The sequence below is a fragment of the Phaseolus vulgaris genome, chromosome 10 (genome assembly GCF_051622355.1).
Source record: "Phaseolus vulgaris cultivar YP4 chromosome 10, ASM5162235v1, whole genome shotgun sequence".
In the NCBI taxonomy this organism is placed as follows: Eukaryota; Viridiplantae; Streptophyta; class Magnoliopsida; order Fabales; family Fabaceae; genus Phaseolus; species Phaseolus vulgaris.
The window spans coordinates 2,915,631-2,939,445 of record NC_143507.1 but is presented as its reverse complement, the minus strand read 5'-3'; the positions used below and the strand labels follow the sequence as shown (position 1 = coordinate 2,939,445).

Genomic DNA, 23,815 nt, shown 5'->3' with positions numbered 1-23,815 from the left:
ATCATCAATCTCCGTCCTATTTTTTTATTATTTTTATTGTATAACTTTTTAAAAAATATATATTATTGTTATTTTTACTTTTCTATTTTATGTGATTTTTTTAAAAATAATCTTACTATTTATTGTTTATTGCGTTGAAATAATGTTGTAATAAAAATATCTAATAACGTAGAATCAAACATTTTAAATGATTAATTATGACTAGAATGCGAATAAATGTGTTTTGATGATAATAAATATTAATATTTTATTACTTGTTATAATTATTAATATTTTAATATATTTTAAAACACAATTTAATCATTTTTTTATGTTATATCTATATTTTACAATAGTGAAGTGTAACATTTTATACTTAAGACCTATGTAGCAGAGACACTAATACGACACAAACATGGACACGAAAATATATATAATCTCTAAAATGTAGGACACGAAGACACATATCTATATATTATATAATTATGAATTATATAAATTGACAATAAAGATTTATGTGAATTAAGTATGTTTTGGCTTTTTTTCAGCAAAAAGATGTTTTTCATTGTTGGTACAAAAAGATTTGTTTCTTATTTTTATAATCATAATAAAAGTTGATACAATAAGTTTGAGTTTTTAGAAAATTAATGTATTTCTCCTTTTTAAAATTGTGTTAGACCCGTGCTAAAATTGTCATAAATCCAACAAATATTTTTTTAATTGGATACTTTACCGATACGTGTCCTACGAGTGTTGGTATCTGATACGTGTGTCCGACACGGACACACCATACCATTTAAGAAGAGTGTCTGAGCTTCATAGCTTAGCACTAAACAAGAAATATCAATAAAAAGTCATCCAAAAAGATTAATGATTTCAATATCAAGCATAAAGAAATACCATCGCTAAAGAATACATCAAGTAATGATCATTGAGAATTCATCATCGAACAAGTATTACAAGAAAATATAATGTTATAAGCTTGAGTGTGATTCATTCATTGTGGAAAGTGTGAAAACTTTTTACAATTTATTATGTGATGTTACCCATATGTTAGAATTGTTCTTATATCCTCTCTATTTAAGAGTTACTTTTGTTATTATCTTTCTTATGTGTTTGTATCCAGGAGTGACAACTAAAGATTACTCAAGTTCTTAGTACCAGGAGGAGGTTGAAAAGTGATAACCAATAGTGGTTTATGTACTCAATTGTAATCAAGTTTTATTTGTGAAAACATTTGAGAAGATTGTTAAAGGAGAACTGGACATAACCTAAAAGTTATGTTAATACGCTAAACGTGATAGTCACAGCTAGACAATCTATCACCAAGTAGACGATCTCATGATAAAAGAATCTATGAATTTTAATGATAATAAACATTATAAAAATTGTTAAAATATATAACAAAACTCACCTATGTATAAAAATCAAAGTTTAAATGATAGTCAGTCTAAAGTATAAATCTAACAAATGATCTCACTAAAGTAACACGATAAACAGTCTAACAATAGACAAATGAACTAAAAGGTTTCATGAGTCAGTCTCTTAATGTTCAACATGCTAGATGATAACAAGAGAAGTCAGAGGATAATGTCACCATGAACGTGTCAAACGATCTGGTAATCATCTCCGTACTAGACGATCAAGTCTTAATTTTCACAATAAACAATACACTTGTTGTAAAATAGTCATCAACTATCTATTACTTGTTTTGCAAATTTTTGCTCTTTAAACTCGACTTCTTCTACTCTTCATAATATAAATGTCTTCAAACTTCTAAGTTCAAAGTTCAGTTTGGAAGATGTTCCTACATTTGATCAGAGCACTTATTAAACCGATTTAGCAAAATATAAGTTCTAAAATACAATTTTTGTGATGTTTTTGTGAAAACTCTAATATTTTGAGAAAAATTCAAATATGAACTAAGAACAAAACATAAGAACAAAAGAAACCCTTAAGAAATATAATTAACCTAGAAAAATATGACAAAATCAAGAGCTATCAATACCATCCAACCAAAGATTGATCAAACAATTATTGGTTGTTTAAAGAAGAATAATCTAATGAATTAAAAAAAAAAGCATATATTCAAGCTAGACAAGAAAAAAGATAAAGCTTTAGCTGAAAATTTAAGCCATAACAAAAGCTTAGATAAAAGAAGATGAAGTAAAAATTACTGTAAAATCTTTAGTACAAAGCTTAAGAGAAGAGTGTTGTGTTACCTTTAAGCAACTAATAGAATGGAAGAACATCAAATAATTTATTGAATATAAGGATGACAATGCAGGACGAACCATGTGAGCTAGTCCACAACCCGCTAGCAAAAAGCACAGGACAAGTTCAATATTTCAACCTGTTGACCCGCAACTAGTGCGGACCAACAACGGGACAGCACCGGCTGACCCGCTAACCTGCACAAAGAAAAAAAATGGATGTTTCATCTTAATTAAATTATTGATGTTTGGTTATGTTTGAAATGAAAGACTATTAATGTTTGATATCTTATATAGTAAGAAACATATGTTCAATTTTTTATTCGATTATAATAAATTTATATTCAATATTTTTTATAATTATCGAATTTTTATATCATTTTTTTAATAGCAATGCAAAAAGTAGCAAATATTTTGATTAAATTTCTTTATATTCAATTTTTTTATAATTATTAAATTTGTATATTTAATTTTTCAGTAACAAAAAGTGACAAACATTTTTATTGAATTTCTAAAAAAAACACTTACGCAACCTGACCCATAGATTTGTGAGCTGACCCTTATAGGGAGCAGGACAAAAAAAAAACCCTCATTTATTACATAGAACGGGTCAACTCTACTCAAATTTTATGGGTAAAAAATGAGACAAATTAGTCCACATTGTCATCCCTAGTTGGACACAAAGAAAAGACAAATGAAAAAACAATTCACTTCATTTCTTATAAATCTTCAAATCATTATTATCTCATTTTTACCCTTTAAAAATATGAAATGTTTACTTTATATACATGGAACATGAAACTCTATTAGCCACATATTGTTTGTCAACAAGGACCTTTAAAATAAATTATGTGAGAAGTTTAGAGACAAAAATATACTTCTTTTGAGACTTTTGGAAACCAAAATAAGTTATTTTTAAATTAACATAACAAGAAAATAACTTGAACGAGTCACTTCTAAATTTAAAAGGATAAAAAATAGAACAAAATTATTCTTTATATTTGAGAAAAAAAAAACAATTAACGAAAATTCATAAGACCAAAATGATATCTAATAATTAATCACTCAAAATTTTGGTTCAGGTTATAGAGTAAATTTAAATTTTAAAAATTACGAAGACAAAAATTATACTTTATAAATTTATAGAACCCAAAACACCCTTAACTTAAATTTGAAGTACAGAAATAATAATTAAACATAATTGATATTGCTTTTAAAAATTCCCATATTGTGTGGTCCTATAGGAAGTAGAAGAAATTTATAAAGCCTCTTCATCATCGATAACACAATTAAACACAAATTTAAATAAAAAATCAAATAATTAAAATCAAGTTATAAATAAATTTTGAAAAAAATACATTTTGATAAAACTATGATGATAAACATTTAAAAATTATTTGTTGATTCTTTTGTTATCCCTACTTATCAAATCTAAATCTTATAAAATCGTTGTGGAATGGATGAACACATACCTAAAAAACTTGGACACTCTTCTTAAATTACATGTCCGTATCGAACACACGTATTGAAAACCGATACTCGTACGATACGTATCAATGAAGTGTCTTATTCAAAATATATTTGTTTGATTTCTAACAATTTTAGTACAATTCTAACATAATTTTAAAAAGAAAAATACGTTAATTTTCTAAAAACTAAAACTTATTGTATAAATTTTATTATGATTATATAAATGAATAAATCATTTTGAACCAGCCATAAAAAAACATCTACTCAAAACAAATTATGAAACATACTTGTACACATAAATCTTTATTGTCAATTTATATAGTTCATAATTATATAATATATAGATATGTATACTTGTGTCCTACATTTTAGAAATTATATATCTTCATATCCGTATCATATCAACATCCATGTCAGTGCCACATAGTTCCATGTAGCTAACCTAAGCAACAGTAAACTTCCTTTTTATATAATCAGGCATTCATGATAGAAAGTTTACATACATAGATTTGTAATTAGGTCTAAGTTGCATAAAATAGGAAAATACAGGAACTGAAGGAAGTAAAGCTGAGGTGCTAAAAAAGAATCGGTAATAAAGAGAAGAGTCGAACATTTGACTTCGCTCTATTAAAATGAGGCTAGCAAATTAACTCTAGTTTCTTTCAGCACCAATTTATCTGAACTAAACATTTTCACCATTGCCAAATAGTTGACACAATTTCCTCTCTCCATAACCTTCCAGAACAGAAACATATTTGGTAGATTTCAAGAGCTCTGTGACTGGGGTATCGTCAAACATGCCCAGTAACAATCTGATTCAGGCACTGATGATGAGGGAGCCTAAACTTCCACATCCACATCCACATCAGAAGAACATTAGAGAATGGAAGACTTGTTACTAGTACTCAAATTAATATTCACATACAGGGGAAATTCTACCCATGTAATGGAAATTGACTAAGTAACGGCTACCCTTTTAAACAACTTAGAACAACTAAAAGAAAATTGATAATATACATTGATATTCTAAACCTAACTCTCTTGATCTGGACAACCATAGGAAATGGATTCAGGCCGGAATTTGAGCCGTACCAACTCAGCACAGCAGCACTTACCGCAACAACTAACTAATTACACAATATAAGCAACTTTTGGCCAAGATACCTATTAGCCAAATCCAATACAATTTCATACAAACCCCAGAGATAAATATCAGCGGATACACTTGATCTTGTTTTCACTAGATGTCATGCACTACCACCAATGAAAAGATGTGATCTAACCACCACCAATCACCTTCGCCTTGCCACATTAGCATGCTGATTTGCTTTACTGTCATTTCTTATCCTGTCAGCATACATTGGAAGGCGGATAATCTCACTTATTTCATTCAACAAATCTTCCTCTGTGATGTTGTCTCTTATGCTTCGCATCACCTATAAAGAAATAAGTAAATAGCTGAAGCCTGGTACAGAATAACAAAGGGGAAATCAGAAAATAAGAGCAGGTATTAGACCTTCCTATAAGTATTGAACTCATTCGGAGTTGATTTATCTGTTCTGATGCGCATATACTTCCATTCCAGTTTATCAAAATCCCATGAACATTCTATGATCTTTCCAGAATAATCTGAGGGATCTAAGCCATCTGCAGAGTTCAAGTTTTCAGAGAGCCAAGTGAAATGAATTAGATATAGAGTACAAAATGAAAACTCAACAAAACAAAACACAATTATATTAGAAAAGAAGATAAAATCATTCACTGACTAGTATTACTAAAGCATTATCCCAGAAACAATTTGATAAGAAATGCTGCCTTCCGCAGTGAGGGTATGTATTGGTTACTTACTGTTTACCAAAATTGCCAATCTTAACTACAAATTATCGTATGATCATGTAACATTCAATAACAAATAATACTATGACTCAGATTTCATAAAAAGACAGCACTTTAAAAGACAAAAAAGAATGAAGCATGGAAGAAAATTATATCTATCAATATAAAACGAGGGGACACATAAAAAAGCTAAAATCTTGTGACCTGTGAACTCAACCCTATTCCCTTCCAAGAGTTTCTTCTTTCCCCGTTCATAGAGAAAAAGCATCTCACGATCACCATCAACCTGTCAGCTTAAGCAACTACCAGTTAGTAGGCTGCATCAAACAGCGAATTATAACTGACCAAGGACATCACAAGTGATACCCCAACACAATATGAAATAAGGTGATGAAATGATACTACCTCAAAAAGAAAATCAACTGAATTCAGATAAGCATATTTCCACTTCAATAGTCCTTCATGAGTCCGTGGTATATAAGGATCATCCCAACCCTGGTAATCAATATTTGCCAGTAACAACTTCCATTGAGTCCATTAACATACCAAAGCAGAAAAAAGTATACTATGTTCATGAACAAGGATTTGGAAGAAGGAATGGACCATGTGCCTAACATATGAGGAAGTCTAGGCACACTATTCCCCCTTTTCCAAATCTTAAATAAAATCTCAAATCAGTTTTCAGCCAAATAAACATTCATTCCCATGCAGAAGTATGTATCAACAGATTCAAAAGTGCAAAAGATCCACACACTTTAATCAGCATAAGAAATGGAAAAGAAAAAGACAACAAATAAAGAAAAAGTGACTTGCCCACTAGATACAGAACGGAAAATCTGCTATCCATGTATAATACATCAAAAAGGTCATTGGTCACAACCAACCTGAAATATGAGACCATCTGCCTCATGTGAGAGTCTTTTAATGAATTCCTTTAAAAGCTTTGTGACAGTAGAGAGCAACCAGAAATCTTTCCTCCTCACCTAAATAACATAGCAAGCATATTAATAGTGAAGCCCCAAGGAAAAAATTAAGTGAAGCTTAAATGTATTTTATATGACCAACTAAGGTTAGAGATGCATGCCCTGAATGGTTCCAGATCATATCTGTAGTAAGGATTTCTGCTCTGATATATATGGTGCCGTTCATGATTCCTAGGTTCAATCACTTCTTTCTCAAGCATCTTCCACCTTTCATAGAAGGGTCGCTACACAAGAGAATTTGAGCCATAAATCAATAATCACAGCTACAAAAACTTCATATTGAAGACAGAAGGAAGACAAGAAAACAGAGAAAGTAGCACGCACAAACATGAGAGAAGGAAAGCTATTAAAACATTTCAAATTATAATTCAACAAACCAAGGTTTTCCACCAAAACATTTTAAGAAAGCCTCACTCAAATTTTCACATAGCCTTATTCAAGTAAATTCATTCCACAAATGGATGTGAATACAATACTACCAGTTTGCAACCAATATTAAGCACTAAACCTTTATTGGCCTTATTTGAAGGTTTCAAATGATAATCACTCATAAGTGATGCCTTGATGAACCTTATTCAGAACCCTTACCTCACACATTAGTTTTATAGGGCTGAGTTAAGTGTAGACCTGCATTCTAAGATTGCATTAGAGCCCATGCTAACTCCATTAAAAGGGTCACACACCAATCCCAATAGTGTTGGATGTGAGGAGGTGTATAAGTGAACAAACAAACAATCACTAATACCTTTCTCCATTTTAACCACTCAGCATGTATCACCTGCCTAATATCTTCATTAATTTCACCATTAATTTGTAATATTGATCTCATACACTTAAAAGCTTGAGGTATGAAATCCACTCAGCAGTAAAAAATAAACTTTTTACTAGTAACTGTCAAAATTATATGGGCATTTGTTTCATTACAACCGACTTTGATTTTGCTATAGCAAAAATTCTGCAATTTCTTTTCTGAAGGAAAACCTATAAAGAAAAGAGAAAGAAAATAAGCAATGGTTGTATCACAATCTAAACAAAGTGTTACATTAAATACAAAGTGAGACAACAAAGTCAAAACATTGGTCTAACTCATCCGCCAGTTCTCAAATGACAACGAAAAATTATGTAGCAAGGTACAAGATTGAAATTAAGAATAGAGTTGAGCTACATTAGAATTTTAGTATTTTTCAACAGTGCAATACAAGTTAAAGATAATGGCAACCACAAACATGCGATTTCCATATCACCAATGCACAAACAAATATTAGTCTAAAACAAAAAAGAGATCCCCAAGTATTATTTTGTACAATTACATATAAAGTATAAACCAAACCTCTATTATCGACACTTGGTTGATTGCCATCATATCATATATAAGATATCTTCTCTCCTGCTTCTGTGAATCTGGCAATGTATCAATAACCATCTCACCATCAAGCAGTGTGTAGTGGTGGGTTTTCTCGCCCAAACCCTTAGAACCCAAAGATAACAAAATATTAGTTTGTTGTTCATCATTAAATGTCAAGAGATTTTGAGAGAAATAGTATATCTCTGGTTGCACAGTGATCTCTTAGATACAGTATAACTACAATTAACCAAGAAGCTCATTATGAGCCAATAGGTAGCTAACTTATAGCCCAATTGCAAGCTAAGTTGTACATCAATCATCATAACTATTATTGGTGAAGGCAATTCACCTATATGCTACATATAAATCTCTCACTCAGGTAGAAGTATATATAATATCATATGCATGATTACAAATGAAGACTAACTTCAAAGGGGATTGAAAAAATGCTCATCCCAAATGAAGGAGAACACCACCAGTGAAAAGAAATAATGTTTAGGTAGCAAAGTTCACATCAGGTGGATGTAGAGTTTTCAGATGGTCCAGTAATACCTTTTAAGATGGCTCCAGTGGTGACATGTTACAACTATTGAAAACCAATTACAAAAGGAGGGGTAGCAAGGAAAGGGTGAACAAAAAGAGAAATGCACGTATCAAATGAATAGACAGCCAACTGGTCTCGTCTTTATAGTATAATTATTATTGTAGAAGTAAATGATAGAGTCTTATGAATGAACATTATTATATATAGAATGTATATTGCATTACATAGCAGTGAGACAATGTGCTTATAAATATAAATCATGTGCACTAAACTTGTTATAAATATAATAATTATAGGACTCCACAGTGATTTGGTGAAGACATGTCAACTGACCATTGGAGTTAACAAACTGAGTAGTAATGTCTCCAAATACAATATTTTCACAATACGTTTGGTGCTCCTGTGGAATACTAGATTTGAGGCAATATGAAGATCAGCTTGATTATCACAAATGAGTCATTTGAGTATCATCTCCAAATCTCAGTTCTTTAAGTAATTGTTTGAGCCAAATAGGTTCAAAAGTACAAAAGTCATAGCTCTATACTATGTTTCTTCTAGATCTTGCCACAACATTCTACTTCTTTCTTTTCTAGGAAATCAAGTTCTCACCTATAAAGACACAATATCTAGAACTGGATCTTGCGTCATTACGAGATCCTACCCAAACTGCATCTGAGTATCCCACAACCCGAGTATGATCATTGTGTCCATATAACAAACATTTTCCAAAACTCCTTTAATATACTTTAGAATGTGAATGACTGCATTCCATTCCAATATCCTACACACACAGAGTTAAGAAACTAGCTAACCACAATGACCACAAAGGAGAAGCCAAGATGAGTGACCGTGAAGTAGTTCAATTTCCTTATTAGTGTTTTGTACCTCTTAGGATCTAAAAGATTCTCCCCAAACATGGTAGAAGTTTAGTTGTTGAAAAACCCACATCAATTAGAAATCAGGTCAAATTATAGTATATAATTGGGTGCAATCACCTTACAAGCCGGTTTCGTGAGATTGAGTTAAGCTTAAATTCTAGTTTCCTAAAATGGTATCAAAACCATTCAAGAATTATCCTAGTTAAGTTTGTCGGGTCTCATGTCACCTGTTATTGTGCTCCCCACACTCTGAGATGTCCAGTTCACGGAGTAAGACAGAGTATTGAAGAGCACACATCAACTAGAGATAAAGCTAAATTATAGAATATAAGTGAATGTAAATCTCACCTTACAAATCGATTTTGTGACAATGAGTTAGGCTTAAATTCTACTTTTTTAAGATTAGCATTAGGATCCATAGGTTTGTCAAAGGTGTCACGATAGTCTAACCTTAAGATGACCTTTGAAAACTAAACAAGCTTTGAGTCAATCAATAGTATCATCAAAGCCAACTTTGAGAGTAAGGATCCACTAAAAAACAACAAATCTCCTAGGAGGCAAAGGAACAAAATCTCAAGTACCACTATTCTAAAGAGTACAAAGTTCATCAAGCATGATTTGCCTCTAGCCAGAGTGCACTAAGGTATCACTTTCAATTTTAGGAATTTACACAAAGGAAAAGGAAAACAGACAAGTATAATGCTTGGAGACAACCCGTGATAGGAAATGATACTCAAGAGATTTTGGCAAATCCCATAAAGATGTTAAGTATCATTAGTGTACGACAAAGGGCCTACTCCCAAACCCTAGCACATGTGTCATGGGCTTGGCAGATTTGTTTTAGGGAAGCATGAATGGCTACCACTATTCTAAAAAGCACACAATTCATCAAGCATGATTTGTCTCAAACCAGGGTGGTTAAAGTATCACTTACAATTTTAGGAATGGATGAAGAGGAAAGAAATGAGTGACAAGTACAATGGATGGAAACAACCTATGATGGGTGATGATAATAGAGAGATCTTAGCAAACATCGTAGATTTGTTGAGTATCATTGGTGTAGCAAACAAGCCTACATTGCACCAAAACCCTGGCACATTTATCATGGGCATAGAGGATTTGTTTTAGAGAAGGATGAAAGGTTGACTAAAGAACAGAACTTAGGCATCAACTTTTGACCAACAAGAGTGATCTTTTTCATTAATTTAAGTTGTTGATTGGGTATGTAGGTCAAAATAAAGATGTCCCTTGAGCCCAAGCTTGATATCAGAGGCCCAAGTGTCATAATTAGTGTCATCTTGTCAATTGATAGCAAGACACTAACAAGATTAGTGAAGATTGAGGATTCAGACCAACCACCGGAGTAGAAGAAGCCATGGGCATGTGAAGAGAGAAAACAACAGCATAAGAAAGAAGAAATGTCCCCTTAAAACAAGACCCAACCAGGAAGTTGAGACCAGAAGGAAATTGGGGTAAGTCCGACACTAGTGAGATCAACTAGAACAATGGCGGAGGTGCCACCAAGTGCTATTGCTAGCAACGAATGAAGAGAGAAGCATGTATGTTTCTAGCCATGCATGAGGATGCATGGCTGCTCCAATGATTGTGAGTTTGACGGCACAATGGTCGCCTGGGTAGGGCAGTGCTAATGGTGGGGTAAATAGCAGAAAAGAAGACAGCTGCGAAAGTGGCAGAAAACAACTGGAAAAGGAGACACAACGATGAGAGGAAGTAGAAAATCAAAAAGTAACACGAATCTTGAAATAAAAGGAAAATAATTGGTAGTTATGGACAATAAGTCCACTTAGAGAGCACGAATTGGACTAGTATCTAGATTCCAAGTAGAAGTAAATGATAGTCATATAATGTAACATATTTTATATATAATACATTCCTTTGTGTGTGCCAAGCTCAACAAAGGAACGTATTATATATAGAATGTAAATTGCATTACATAAGAGTAGGCCTAGGTCCATTTAGGAAAATACATTTAACAATTACAACCAATCAAGGAGCCACTTATGAGCAATTACCGAAATTATAGTTGAAAATGGTATTAAGAGAATATCTAGAGGTAGTTTTTATTGGATTCTTAAGCACAAGACCGATTTCTTATTCAGGTTCTCTGTTGGAGAAGACTAAGTCAGAAGCCATGATGCAAGATTATCAGTTTTTAATATTAAAATATATTTTAGCAAAAGGAATAAAGAAGTGAGTAACATGTGGGGACCCATTTTAAGTTCTTACATGGTTTCACTACTGGGGTGAAAAGTTGCAGAAGTTCTTAAATCTAATGTGACATGATAGGACTCATTTGTAGATGCTCTAACAGATATTATAGAATCTATGAATTAAGCTAAATCAGCTACTATACACATCAGAAATTTCAAATATAAAGTAGCACCACGCACCTCATTAGTACTCCTGCAAGGAAACCTCATTTGAACCCTTCGAAAATTAAAACTTCTATCAATTAAGTAACATCCATCCACTGTTATTAGCATCATGTATCTTGTACCATCTGCTTTCCATGTTGCATAATAGTAGCGTTGTCGTAACAATTGTAAATTTTCCCTGCAACATAACCAAATTCAAAATAAATTCATGAAAACAATTGTCAGGTTAATAAGGAACAGGGTCATGAAATCAGTACAACTAGTAATTTACAAATCTTCAATAGTGCATAAATAAATTACAACTTCAGCAAGAGATTTAGTTGTTGAAACAACAATAAAAGACAATAAAAGATATTTAGTTTTTTGGGTTTGCCCCTAGGGCATCATTAAAGAATAAAAAAAATTAATTATAATGTAGTATAACCACCCGTTTTGAAACTCTAAAGTCAATTAACACTTGCTTCTGTAAGTAATTAACACCGTAATAAATATTATTTCTATGGCATTTATAGGGTGTGTATAATGCCTTTTTCAGTAATTAGAAGAAATTATAGGGCGTATTAATGCTCCTTAATCAGTTCCCTTAGTGCACTTTTTAGCAACACCCTATTTTTATACTCTAGCTAACAAAACACTTATCTTTTAGTAATGGCACAAAAGCTTCTCAGAAATTACAATTACAAACAATAAACAACCAAAATACAGCAATAAGTTCATATTTCTGTCAACTATCCAAACCTCCTATGCAGAATCTGTTTTATTGATGAGTATACAAATGGTGTATTCCTTCTTACTGAAGCTCTTCTCCCACAAATCATGATAACGAAAAAGTTATATAAAGATGACAGACTTTAATTTTCTGGTGGAATATCAAACCATTTAAGAAATCACCCATAGCTATTTATATGCAACTGATAGAGTATAAACTAGTTAGTTACAATCTATAAACAAGAAGATGATTAAAGATCCTACTAAAATTAACCACCAGACAAAATATAAGGAAATATTTTTTTATATTATTCTTAATTTCATGCATTAATTATATTTCTAGACATTTAAGGGGAAAAAATGGACAAAAAAATGCTTATTAGCAATACAATGCAAAGCACTGCGCACAAACATATGATGTTCAATGAAAGAAATACATGCACCTTAGCAAAAGAAATAGCACCCCACAAGTTTAATGTATAATTAAATATTATAGTAAAATATAAAATCAGAATATGTTAATGGCACAAATAACGGAACCTGTTGAGAGAAACTGGGTGTGAACCTGGAAACTGGGTGTGTCCCCTAGCCTGCATATCAGTAACCAGTGAAATAGCTATACCAAGCATAGAAGATACATGAAGTAGGAAAGCGTCAAAAGATGAACAGAGAAAAATAAAGTAACATAAACTGCATTTATTAACAACTTACCAATAAAGCCAGTGTGTGTGACAGACAGAAAGACACATGATTAAATTATAACATAACTGGCAACAGAATACTCGCTATCAATTCCTTTATTGTAATATAATTGAACAATAAACGGAAAGACAAACTGAAGTTAATACTGAAACATTTTGATTTTAGAAGTCCTCAAATCTAAGAAATACAAAGTGCATGAGAGACAACCATGTAAAAGGCTTACCCCCACACCCAATTTAAGTGTTTGATAACAGAACTGACGCAATGCATCCTGCTGATCAGAAGGAATCTCATCTCCTAAAACATCATCATTTGTCATTCGCGTGTCTGTCTCATGGTTCTCCTGAGAGAGAACAAGAAATATCAACTTTAAAACATATTAAAAAACCAAATCCAATATTTCTGCATGAATATTGTTGACAGTGTGGAAAGAAACGAAACATAACAACAGGAGTTAGATGTTTTATAACAGACAGATTGGGATAAATCTCAATTACAATCACTCACAAAACAAGAAATAAAAGATGAAACAGGGAAGAACATCAGGGTTCTATCCCTCCTAGCCCAAAAACCTAATAACTCACTCAATAACTTGCACTCACTCCAATCTTGGCTTCTAACTGAAGAATTCTATTCTAATTTCAGAGAATTTGAGAGAAGATGATTAAATGTGATTTTGTTATTATTAAGTTGAGTTTCTCTGAACTCAGATATTTATATTGTACTGTTACATGCAAATAAATTTACAGCAGAATACACAGCTGGCATGTACTTGCACTGGTGAGCTGGTAACAACTATACAATAACAATACACAAAAGGATGTAAACCATGTCATCCAATATACTCTCAGTCCCCCACACCCTCAGTCAAAAGGTATGAGAACCCTGTGTAGACAGAACTAAGCTTTAGCCAGAGGCTTGGTGAGATAGCACCTTTTACAAGTAACACTACAATATAGAGAAAGAGGAAAAAGTAACCAGAAAACTTTGTATCCTACATACTCAACTCAACCACTAATTGTTTCCTTTTCCTTCCTACTCTCATTGCCACATAAGGTTGTTATAACCCAGACTCCTCTTATGTCCCATATTCATATTTCCCACAAGAACTATCAATAGCAAAGGAATGAACAGAATATTGTATATCAAGAATATATGGATCAAAGACTTAAATGTAGATGTGATAAAAAACCAGTGAGTTGCATGCTCAGCTGATGTATATTTTATTTTATATATATATATATATGAGAAAGAGAGTACATTACAAGGAAAAGGTATACCCTTAGGCTAGGTACATACACCAAAAAAACAGCTTTATGAAAGCTGTACGATACAATAATGATCATAATTCTAACACAAACCAAGGTATCAAATCATGAATCACCAAGCTAATTTTATGAGCATGAATCCTAATTTCTATCAAATTGTAAGGTTTAGAGACAATGAATCAAATTATATATTGTTCGTCAATTTAAACAATTTCCGTTTCAATTTTAAATAGATATAAACATACCAAAAATTTTATAAAATAAAATTATTAGTTATATTTGACTTTGTGAAGCCTTTACATTAGAAGAATGGAAACAAAGCAAATAAACAGCTCAATAGCATCAAAACTCTTTCTGTGAATTATCCATACCTGCAAATCAGGACCTGGTACTCCATCATCATCATCATCTGGAACAGCTTCACCATTGAGATCAAATTCTGAAGACCTCTTCCATTCAGGAGTGGGAGGACAAACTACCATTTCAGGCCTTTTCTCATGATAAAATGCGTACAATGCATCAATATAATCAGGTTTGTAGATTCCAGGAGGACGAGCTTCAGAAAATATTTTTATTGCCTACAAAATGGACAAATAAAGTATATTTATTAAACTTAAGCAATATCTTGAACAGAGAGAGTGTGGGGAGGGAGGAGGAGAACCACATTTAAGGTAACTCCTCAATAACTGACCTGAGTAACAGACATGGACATGGCACGCATTAGATAGTGGATGATCATGTACCCTGTACGATTATGTCCATGTGTACAATGAACAAGTATATACTTCTTTGGGTGTTTTTGACGTAACAAAAATTGTGAAACCTGGAAATGTAAATAATTGCATGGTTAAAAACTAATAACACTAGGTAAGATGATACAGATAACTTCCACTGGATACATGTTCTATAAGAATTTCTCTTCTAGAAAAGAGACCGGGAAGTTTCATTGATGTTTTTCTTGATCTTTCTTATTTGTTTCCTCTTTTTCTCTTAGGAGGACCTTTTATCCTCCAAACCAAACTCATGTAATATGTTGTTTTCTTGTCATAGTGAATGTCTTTTTTCAAAAACGGAAGAAAGCAAAATTTTGTTCTCTAATGAAACAGGAGAAAGTATAACATTTTTCCTCAAAATGGCAACGCATTCTCAGATTTGCATGCAAGTTTCAAAAGAGCTCTGCTACCAAGTAGAGAAGAGACCCGGAAAGCAAAACATCTAGTTTATAATAAATAAAAAATTGCAAAGATAAGATGATATTTAAATTCTGTGATAGTTAAAAACAAAATAGAAGTTCATGTTATACAAAGATTCTACAGCAGAAATTCCTACAAAACATTATCTAAAGGAAAGATGATATATAAATACATGCTAAATAGTTTTGGAAGTATCAAGCACCCTATTTCTGGAGCATATTACAAAGGTAATAAAGATGTTCCTATTTCCTAGAGCTACAAGTAAACTACATTCCAAATCAAACCAAGGAACAAAAAAGAAAGCTAAATTATTCTACCTAAATAATTCCAACAAAATATAATATAGAAAGAAAGAAACCTCATAGACGAACTGGTTCACAGCTAAATTATCAGGTACAGAATCACGCCCCCTGCATTGAATCTAAACCACAGCAATGATCTTCAAATGTAAGGACAAGATGGAGGTGTCACAGTTTCAAAGACAAAATTAGTAAATCTTGAGATGGTGACTAAAATTTGGCTACGACAAACCTTAACATGCTTGATGCACTCTTTTTTCAAATCAGACACAGGATAGTATCGAGAGGTATTTGTCAAATCAATCACCAGGCCAAGCTGCAAAACATAAGCACAAAATGGAAGAAAAAAAGAATCAGCAAATTTTATGCATAACATCTCTTTGCATGAAATAGAACATTAATTCTCTAAATTGTTCTGATAATGAAGCAGAGATTGCAATTGGAAAACAAAAAGAAATCAAAATTGAAGAAAAATTCAATGACAAAGAAGAACAAAAAACAGAGAAACAGAAATCTAAATGAAGTGTTCCATTTTTGAATAAATTCTACTTACTTTTCTCCCTAAAACTCTTTGTTGATGTATCACTTGTTTAAATGAATATCTTTTACCAGGAAGAATACAATCACTGAAAGATTCACCGAGTGGAACCTTGGAAGGTATCATGCAAAAAATTTCCTGGCCAAATGAAGGACAATCCAACCACCCTGCATGTAAAGAATAAGTTTTTCATGAACATGTAAAACAATTGTAACTTGGGACTAAAGGAAATAAAAATGTATCCGTCTGCATTTTATAAATAAATAAATGTTTTCAATTGGACCATTCAATCCAAAGCCCACCATATAAACAAAAGGTTATAATTAAATATTTGGCCAAATTTATTCCCCATAAACAATGGTTATAAAACTGAATACAAACTGTTAATAAGGGCAGATTATGTCTGCAATCCAAAAATCCACCACACAAATACATCATTGGATGACAAAATCATTGCAAAAGAAATATAATGTATATACATAAAAGAATAATCTTAAGTTTTCCTACAACATCCTCTACTAATCATCATATTTCCTTTATAATGTAAGTATTGAATGTGTTTTATATTTTCAACACATCAATCACAAACTCATTATTGCTGAGTGCGGTGCAGGTCCAATCAGTATCACTGCTTGTGCAGTGCAGGTCCGTTCATACGCTGTGTATCATAAATCAAACACTTTGTTTTAAATCCATTAGGGTATGCTGATCAAACGGACTCTATTAAAGTGTTATGAGTGGGGTTTTGGTCAGTTGACCCAACCTCTTTTCTTTTTCTTGGTTCCCAATTCAAAATGTTTTGGGCCTAGGTTCAAGTCAGGTCACCAAACCCAAACATTTTCTTTTCTTTTTAGGTCTTTCCCATTTTTTTGGCTGGGTTCAGATCAGGTCACATGACCTAGCTCCTTCCCTCTTACTTTTTCAGAATGTACTACACTATAGCAATTGCAGAAACCATCAACACTTCCTGACCACCATAGCCCACAACAAAGAACCTGCCAAGCCACCATCATAGAATGGCAGTCTGTGGGATTTCCACCACCATCACTTTCTGCCATAGCAACATCATAGCCTCTTCTGTACAACACTTATCATCCATGATACATAAACCCACAGAAATAATGTCACAAGGATAAAATATATTAAGAAATGTCTAAATTTAGCATCAGTAGTTACCAGAAATGAGGCAGAAAGTGCTTCGTGGAAAGAAACTCTTACCTGGAGGAAGCCTGCTTTTATCATATGATTTAAGGTTCTTAGCGGGAAATAGCTGATCATATCCTGGTGACTGTGACACATGAACAGGTCTGTCATCTGGTCGTTCTCTCTTCAACCGTCTCTTTCTTTCTTCACGCTCCTAAAAACAAGCAGTAATAAAGGAATTGAGTGAATGAAAAGACAGGCAAACAAAACCCAGGTTGAAACTCTTATTATTCATAAACCCCATGATGCAGAAGAAAATATGCATGTATGATTGGTATCTCAGAAAGAATTATTGTTAGAAATCCATCCTGTTCTAATTAAAACTAAATATAGCACAAGACATGAATTTTTGGGGTGGTGATCTTCTATTTCAGTTTTAAAAGTACCAATCAAATTCTTTTTTCTCAAGTTATATTGTTTTCTGAACAATTTTTGCATAATTGCTCAAGTCATCCACATACATTAGCAAAAATTAAAACAAACAGTTCTCTGAACTTAGCAAACTTTAAGTTTTGGAGTGAGTTGTGTCAGCAAGGAAACATTACAGATCTTTTTTTCTAAAAATGAACCAAGATGTAACTTGTTTTGTCATTCATTTTCATATTTGGGGGCCAAGCCACAACATATTGGGGGTTTAAATATTTTGTTACATTCATGATAGAAACTAACTGGTATAGAAATATGAACTCATCTTTATCCCAAATTACACCGACAATGAGTTCAGGTTGAATACAAGGATTCCCTTCCAAGAAGTTGAGAGCTTGGTCTCTCCCTTCCCAACTACCTGATATCCAAGAATCTCCCCCTCCTTTTCCCCCATCTCTTATTTTGTTCCTTGCCCCTAATAAGAACGGCTAAATACTCGATCTAATTATGCCAAAGTTGAGCATATCATTTACCAATCTTTCAATTTTGCTCTTCTAATAGTATAGGTACCTATACGGTCTAATGTAGAGAACATTTATACAATTTGATGTAGGGAATGAGATGCTTTCTTCAGTCGAATCGCATGGTTGTGTCTTCTATTGGGTGGTAATCCTTGCAGCTCCTGAAAGACTGAATCATATTCTCCCAAAACTACCTCAATCCAAGCAACATAGTGTGTTGGTTCGCTTCTCTTAGCTTGCAACGAATAGTATTGCACTAGAAAGCCTTGGCCTTGATTACGTAGAGCCTTGAGGACAGAGTTGAAAGAAGCCACTGTTCTAGTTAAATTTGAATCTCCTCTCAATGTGTGATATCCATCAATCACAGGAATTTTATGAGTTAATTCTCAGAATTTTGCTCTTATTACACCCAAACTAGCCAACCAAGCCATTCCTAGCACCATATCGACCCCTCCAAGATCAAAGACAGAAAAGCCTTGTTTGAATTTTAGACCCTGTATCTCCATCCGCATCTAAGGGCATACCCCATCACAAGTTAACTTTCTCCCGTCTCCTACCTCTATTGTAAACAAAGAAGTGGCATGAATCTCCAAAGTTTGTTATTGCACAAACATTGCGCAAATAACTTTCTGAGTGGCCCCACGATAAATAAGAACCATGGTTGGCCTCTCCATCAATTAGATATTAAGAACAATTTCCTTCATGGTGATTTAAAAAAGGAAATCTACATGGAGAAACTTCCTAGATTTCGTGCTCATGGGGAGTTTGAGTTGGTTTTTAAATTGTGTCGATATCTCTATGGTCTCAAGCAAATGCACTTGATTTGGATTTAGTCACATTGTTCAAATCTTTGAGCTGAACTATAGTGAAGTGAATCATTAAATTTTTTACTATCATGCATCTCCAAGAAAACATGTTTACTTAATTATGTACGTTGATAACCTTAAGGTATAATGCTACTAAAATCCCTCAACTAAAGGAGCATTTTTGCAACCACTTTTAGACCAAAGATCTTGGATGTCTAAAATACTTTCTACAAATTTAAGTGGTTCAATCAAAGGAGGGTATTGTGATTTCTCAGAGAAAATATGTTTGATATCTTGAAAGAAACATGCATGATAGATTGTAGACCTATAGATGGATCCAAAACTGAAATTAATGGCAAAACAAAGTGAATCCTCTCTCAAACCCATAAAGATATAGAACACTAGTTACAAAACTTATTTATCTCTATTAGTGGACTTATCTTTTATTCTGGTGTGATTAGTCATTTTATGCAAACTCCTTGTATTGATCATTGTATCGTTGTCATTTGCATCATGAATTACCTCAAAAAGGCTCCAAGACAAGGTTTGCTAAAGGAAATGCCCTAATCTCTTAGTATTGTGATGCTGATTGAGATAGATCTCCCACTAACTCATGTTGCACAGCTAAATAGTATTTTCATGGGAGGGAATAGTATTTCTTGGAAAAGCAAGAAACAAAATATGGTTGTTTAATCAAGTGCTAAAGTTGAGTATAGATGGCGTCACTCACTTGTGAACTTGTGTGGATAACACAATTCCTCCAATAACTAAAATTTGAGAAATCTAGCATATAAGGATGTATTGTGATAATCAATAAGTTCTCCACATTGCTTCCAACCATGCATTACACGAGAGGGCCAAACACAAAAATTGACTATTATTTTGCTCAAGAAAAGTTGCCATCCAAAGAAATTTCTACTAAGTTTGTTAGCTCCAATGACCAACTTGCAAATATTTTCATAAAATCTTTTAGAAGGTCTCTCTTAAGAAGTGGGTTTAAGCCTTACTCATCCTCACAAAATCGAGTTGTAAGGTCAGATTTGTTCTCACTTATATACTATGAATTGATCTCATCTCTAGTCAATGCAAAATTTTCAACACACTCCCCCACCTTGAGGCATGTACATCTCGTGCTTCAGACTATATTTGTGGGTAGTCTGATAGAAGTTCGATAGCGAGTGGCATAATAGGCCCAACAAACCTAGCTAGAATAGGCTCTAATACTATCTTAAGAAATGGGTTTAAGCCTAATTCATCCTCACAAAATCGGCTTATAAGGTGAGGTTTGCACCTACTTATATACTATGAATTGGCCTTGTCTCTAGTCGATGTATGATCTCCAACAATCTCGAATTCTATTTATATGTTTCACACTTGGTACATACAATTTGTACACTCTGGCTTAAAGGGGAGTGTTAAAATAGTTTATCATATTTTCTGAACAACTTCATAAAGGATTGGTGTTGTACCTAAATGTAATCAAGGTCCTAGGGTGAACTCTTTTTATTTCCTCTCCTCTCTCTTTGTACTTTTCTTGCAAGATACAAATATCTATAAATATGAATATGAGTCTAAAGAGAGATCTAAGTTAAGATATCTCAAATTCCTTTTTTCCTATATTTTCTCAAGAGCCTATTAGGCACATTATTGGTTTGGCTTAATTATACCCCCAAAAGAATAAGCTAAATACTCGTTTTTAAACAAAAACTTGTCACACACAAAAGTTGTCAATATGAGAAGAAATATGAACATAAAGGACAACAAATTCTCAAAGCTTATAGTTTGACTCAAATGATATGCATTACAAGACATTTGGCAGTAAAATTTGAATTAACCCAAATTCATTTAGTCATTAATCATAGCTCTCCTTTATTGCAAGTAGGTAGACAACAAAGTGAAGTATTTAAAGCAATTACTACCATCACCTCACTAAATTAACCAGCCAGAAATAGGTTCAACAACTAACAAACTTATACTATCAAGTCAATACAACAAAATTACAAGATGAATTCCTTCTCCTGCATATGCACAACTGCATGGATTCGCATGAATATATCATTTTTTTCTAAATCGTGGAATACTTGGTTACGATTACTGCTGCTGCTGCACTACTGGCATAGTTCCTTAGATAGTGTTTGGCCTGAATTTTTGGAACTCAAAAGTTACTTGAAATTTGAAGTTACAAAAAAGGGTAATGTTGTTTGGTTACTATAACTTTTTAAACTTGAAAATTAAATTAGTTAAAATTTATTGGGTAATGTGTTCTTCGATTCTGGGATTTCAAATAAAGAAAAAAGAAGTAGAAGCTGAAGTCAATCTATATGACAATTTCAAATAGTAGGCAATGAAGGTGACAACAGAAAGAGATTTATAAATTAACCAGGCCTGACTGAATTCCATAAGATGCTACGGTAGCTGTTCAGCATTAATATTAAACCATTATACCAGAAAAACTAAAGAGATTACAAAATGATGCAAATAATATTGTATGGACATTATATAAAATATCCATCCATCTGCCAATCAACAAGTATTAAATGTTGATATCAGAAGCATCAATTTATACACCAAAGTAAAGAAAATATAGAATGCTCTACACACGGGCTGCTCATAAAAGATTTCAACAGTTTATCCAATAATATGAGGAAGTACCATCAAAGTAGTTCTCATGCATGGCACCACATAGCCAACAAACTAGGTCACTGCCATGGTACAAAAAAAAGGATAAAAAAAAGACAAAAATGCATATAGGAAGTGTACCCGGCGTGCTATATCAGCTCCAGTTTCTATGCGCTCTTCAGGTGCATGAAACTCTTCAACATGTATCTTCTCTTCAAAAATATCTTCATCTTCCTCTGGAACCGGCGAGGCATTCAAGTCCATTGCAACAATCATCAAGCATCAAGCAACAACATTCGTCCTCCACAGTATAAGCTTCAATACTCCCACACAACCTTGTATGTCAGTAATTGCAACAATCCTGCACCATTCAGAAACAGCAAATCCATCATCCAGCTAGCCACAATTACTACAACTCAATACTTGCAAAAATGACTTCAACTACGAAATGCTCAAGCAATCATGAAAAACAATAAAACTAATAAAATAATGCAAAATCAAGGTTCTCGACCGATTACGAAAACAAATTTTCACAAATTAAAAATTGAATTTCCAACCTCATTTCGCGTCATCTCATCTTCCAACTCTGAGGAGCAACACGGCAAGCAGAATCAAAACTCACAGACACATCAAAATCCAGGCGTAGAATTTAACACAAGTGAAGGCACGGAAGACTCGAAATTCACAAACCTGAGCAAGCAAAGAGAAACGCGGAGAATCAAAACTCGGTCGATCACCACGGTTACGCAATTCGCACGAAGACGGAACCCTACAATCCTGGTGAGCAGAGAGAGCGAGAGTGAGAGTTCGCGTCGAAACCCTAGAGAGAGAAAGTAGAAGTGGAGAGAGAAGGGGTTTGTTTGTTAGAGTTAGATAGAGAGAGAAAGTGAAGTTTGTTTGTTGCTTTGTGTTTTAATTATCGAATAAGAAGAACGGAGGCACGGAGAGAGAAACAACACTTAGCAGGAAGAGGTCGCAGAAGAAGAAATTCACGATTCTTACCTATGCATCAGTATAAATAATCAGAATTATTTTTTTTTAATTTTGTTTAAATTCAATTTTCAAAATTTTAAAACAAAATTTTTAGTTTTAGTTTTTATATCTCTTTTTATATTTTTCACCACATGATTTTCTCATTCTCACCAACCAAGTATCACTATCGAATAAATATGTGACTGTCATATTCACAACAGTGTGATTAATTAATTATTTATTTATTTATTTATTTTTAAATATTGTTATTTTAATCTATTTTATTTCATATTATATATTAATAATTATTACAAATATAGAATAATAATTAATATAATTTAAGTTTCGGAAAACCTTTTATACACAGTATTAAGTTTATGATTTATAAGTTTTATATTATTATAACTAATGTGTCCATCTGGGCATTTTTTATTAATTTCTATAATGTTATAATTATATATTGAAATATTTATAAATCTTTATTAAGGTAAAAATATAATTAAATATTTTATGTTTAGTATTTTCGGATAACAAAAACTAAAACTTGGTTGATGAATATAATATATAAAGAATAAAATAGGTAATAGAATTTACCTTTATAAATTCCAATCCCTAATATCAATTATTGTAAATTGTTAATGTATTTATATATTAATTAAATTTTATGAAAATTAACACAAATAGTTAATTGCATTGTCATTTCTAACATGGCAAGTAAATATATAAAGTAACTACGTTAATTTTAATTATATATGTTTAAAAGATTCTGATTTTTATATTTTTTAAAGTATAATAAAATTTGTGAACATGAAAATCATTATTTTTTAAGTTTATTTTAGGTATAATCTAAAATATTTCCTAATCAAATTAGAATATTCTTTAAAAAAATATTATTTTCATGATAAGTAAATAGGGATATGAAAGCGGGGCGACTCGTAGTCCGCGTTAGTAAAAATCGTGGGACGAGTTCAAGTTT

General features: G+C 32.6%; 1 protein-coding gene across 2 annotated transcripts; it reads right to left on the bottom strand.

Moving 5' to 3' along the window:
* Positions 1-4,089: 4,089 nt before the first annotated feature.
* On the bottom strand, positions 4,090-22,858 carry LOC137818915 (mRNA capping enzyme family protein). Of its 2 annotated transcripts, XM_068622569.2 has the most exons (19): positions 22,558-22,858; positions 22,425-22,453; positions 22,009-22,228; positions 17,571-17,709; positions 16,368-16,519; positions 16,047-16,130; positions 15,874-15,936; positions 15,014-15,145; positions 14,694-14,900; positions 13,278-13,397; positions 12,893-12,942; positions 11,660-11,822; positions 7,812-7,949; positions 6,583-6,705; positions 6,383-6,481; positions 5,904-5,993; positions 5,703-5,784; positions 5,179-5,309; positions 4,090-5,098 (listed from the first exon to the last, which is right to left on the bottom strand). In XM_068622569.2, exons 3-19 carry the CDS (start codon positions 22,141-22,143, stop codon positions 4,955-4,957), a joined length of 2,052 nt encoding a protein of 683 aa, XP_068478670.1. In that variant the 5' UTR covers positions 22,144-22,228; positions 22,425-22,453; positions 22,558-22,858; the 3' UTR covers positions 4,090-4,954. The 2 variants fall into 2 exon arrangements, with proteins under 2 accessions (XP_068478670.1, XP_068478671.1); XM_068622570.2 differs by lacking the exon at positions 22,425-22,453.
* Between the last annotated feature and the right edge of the window lie 957 nt (positions 22,859-23,815).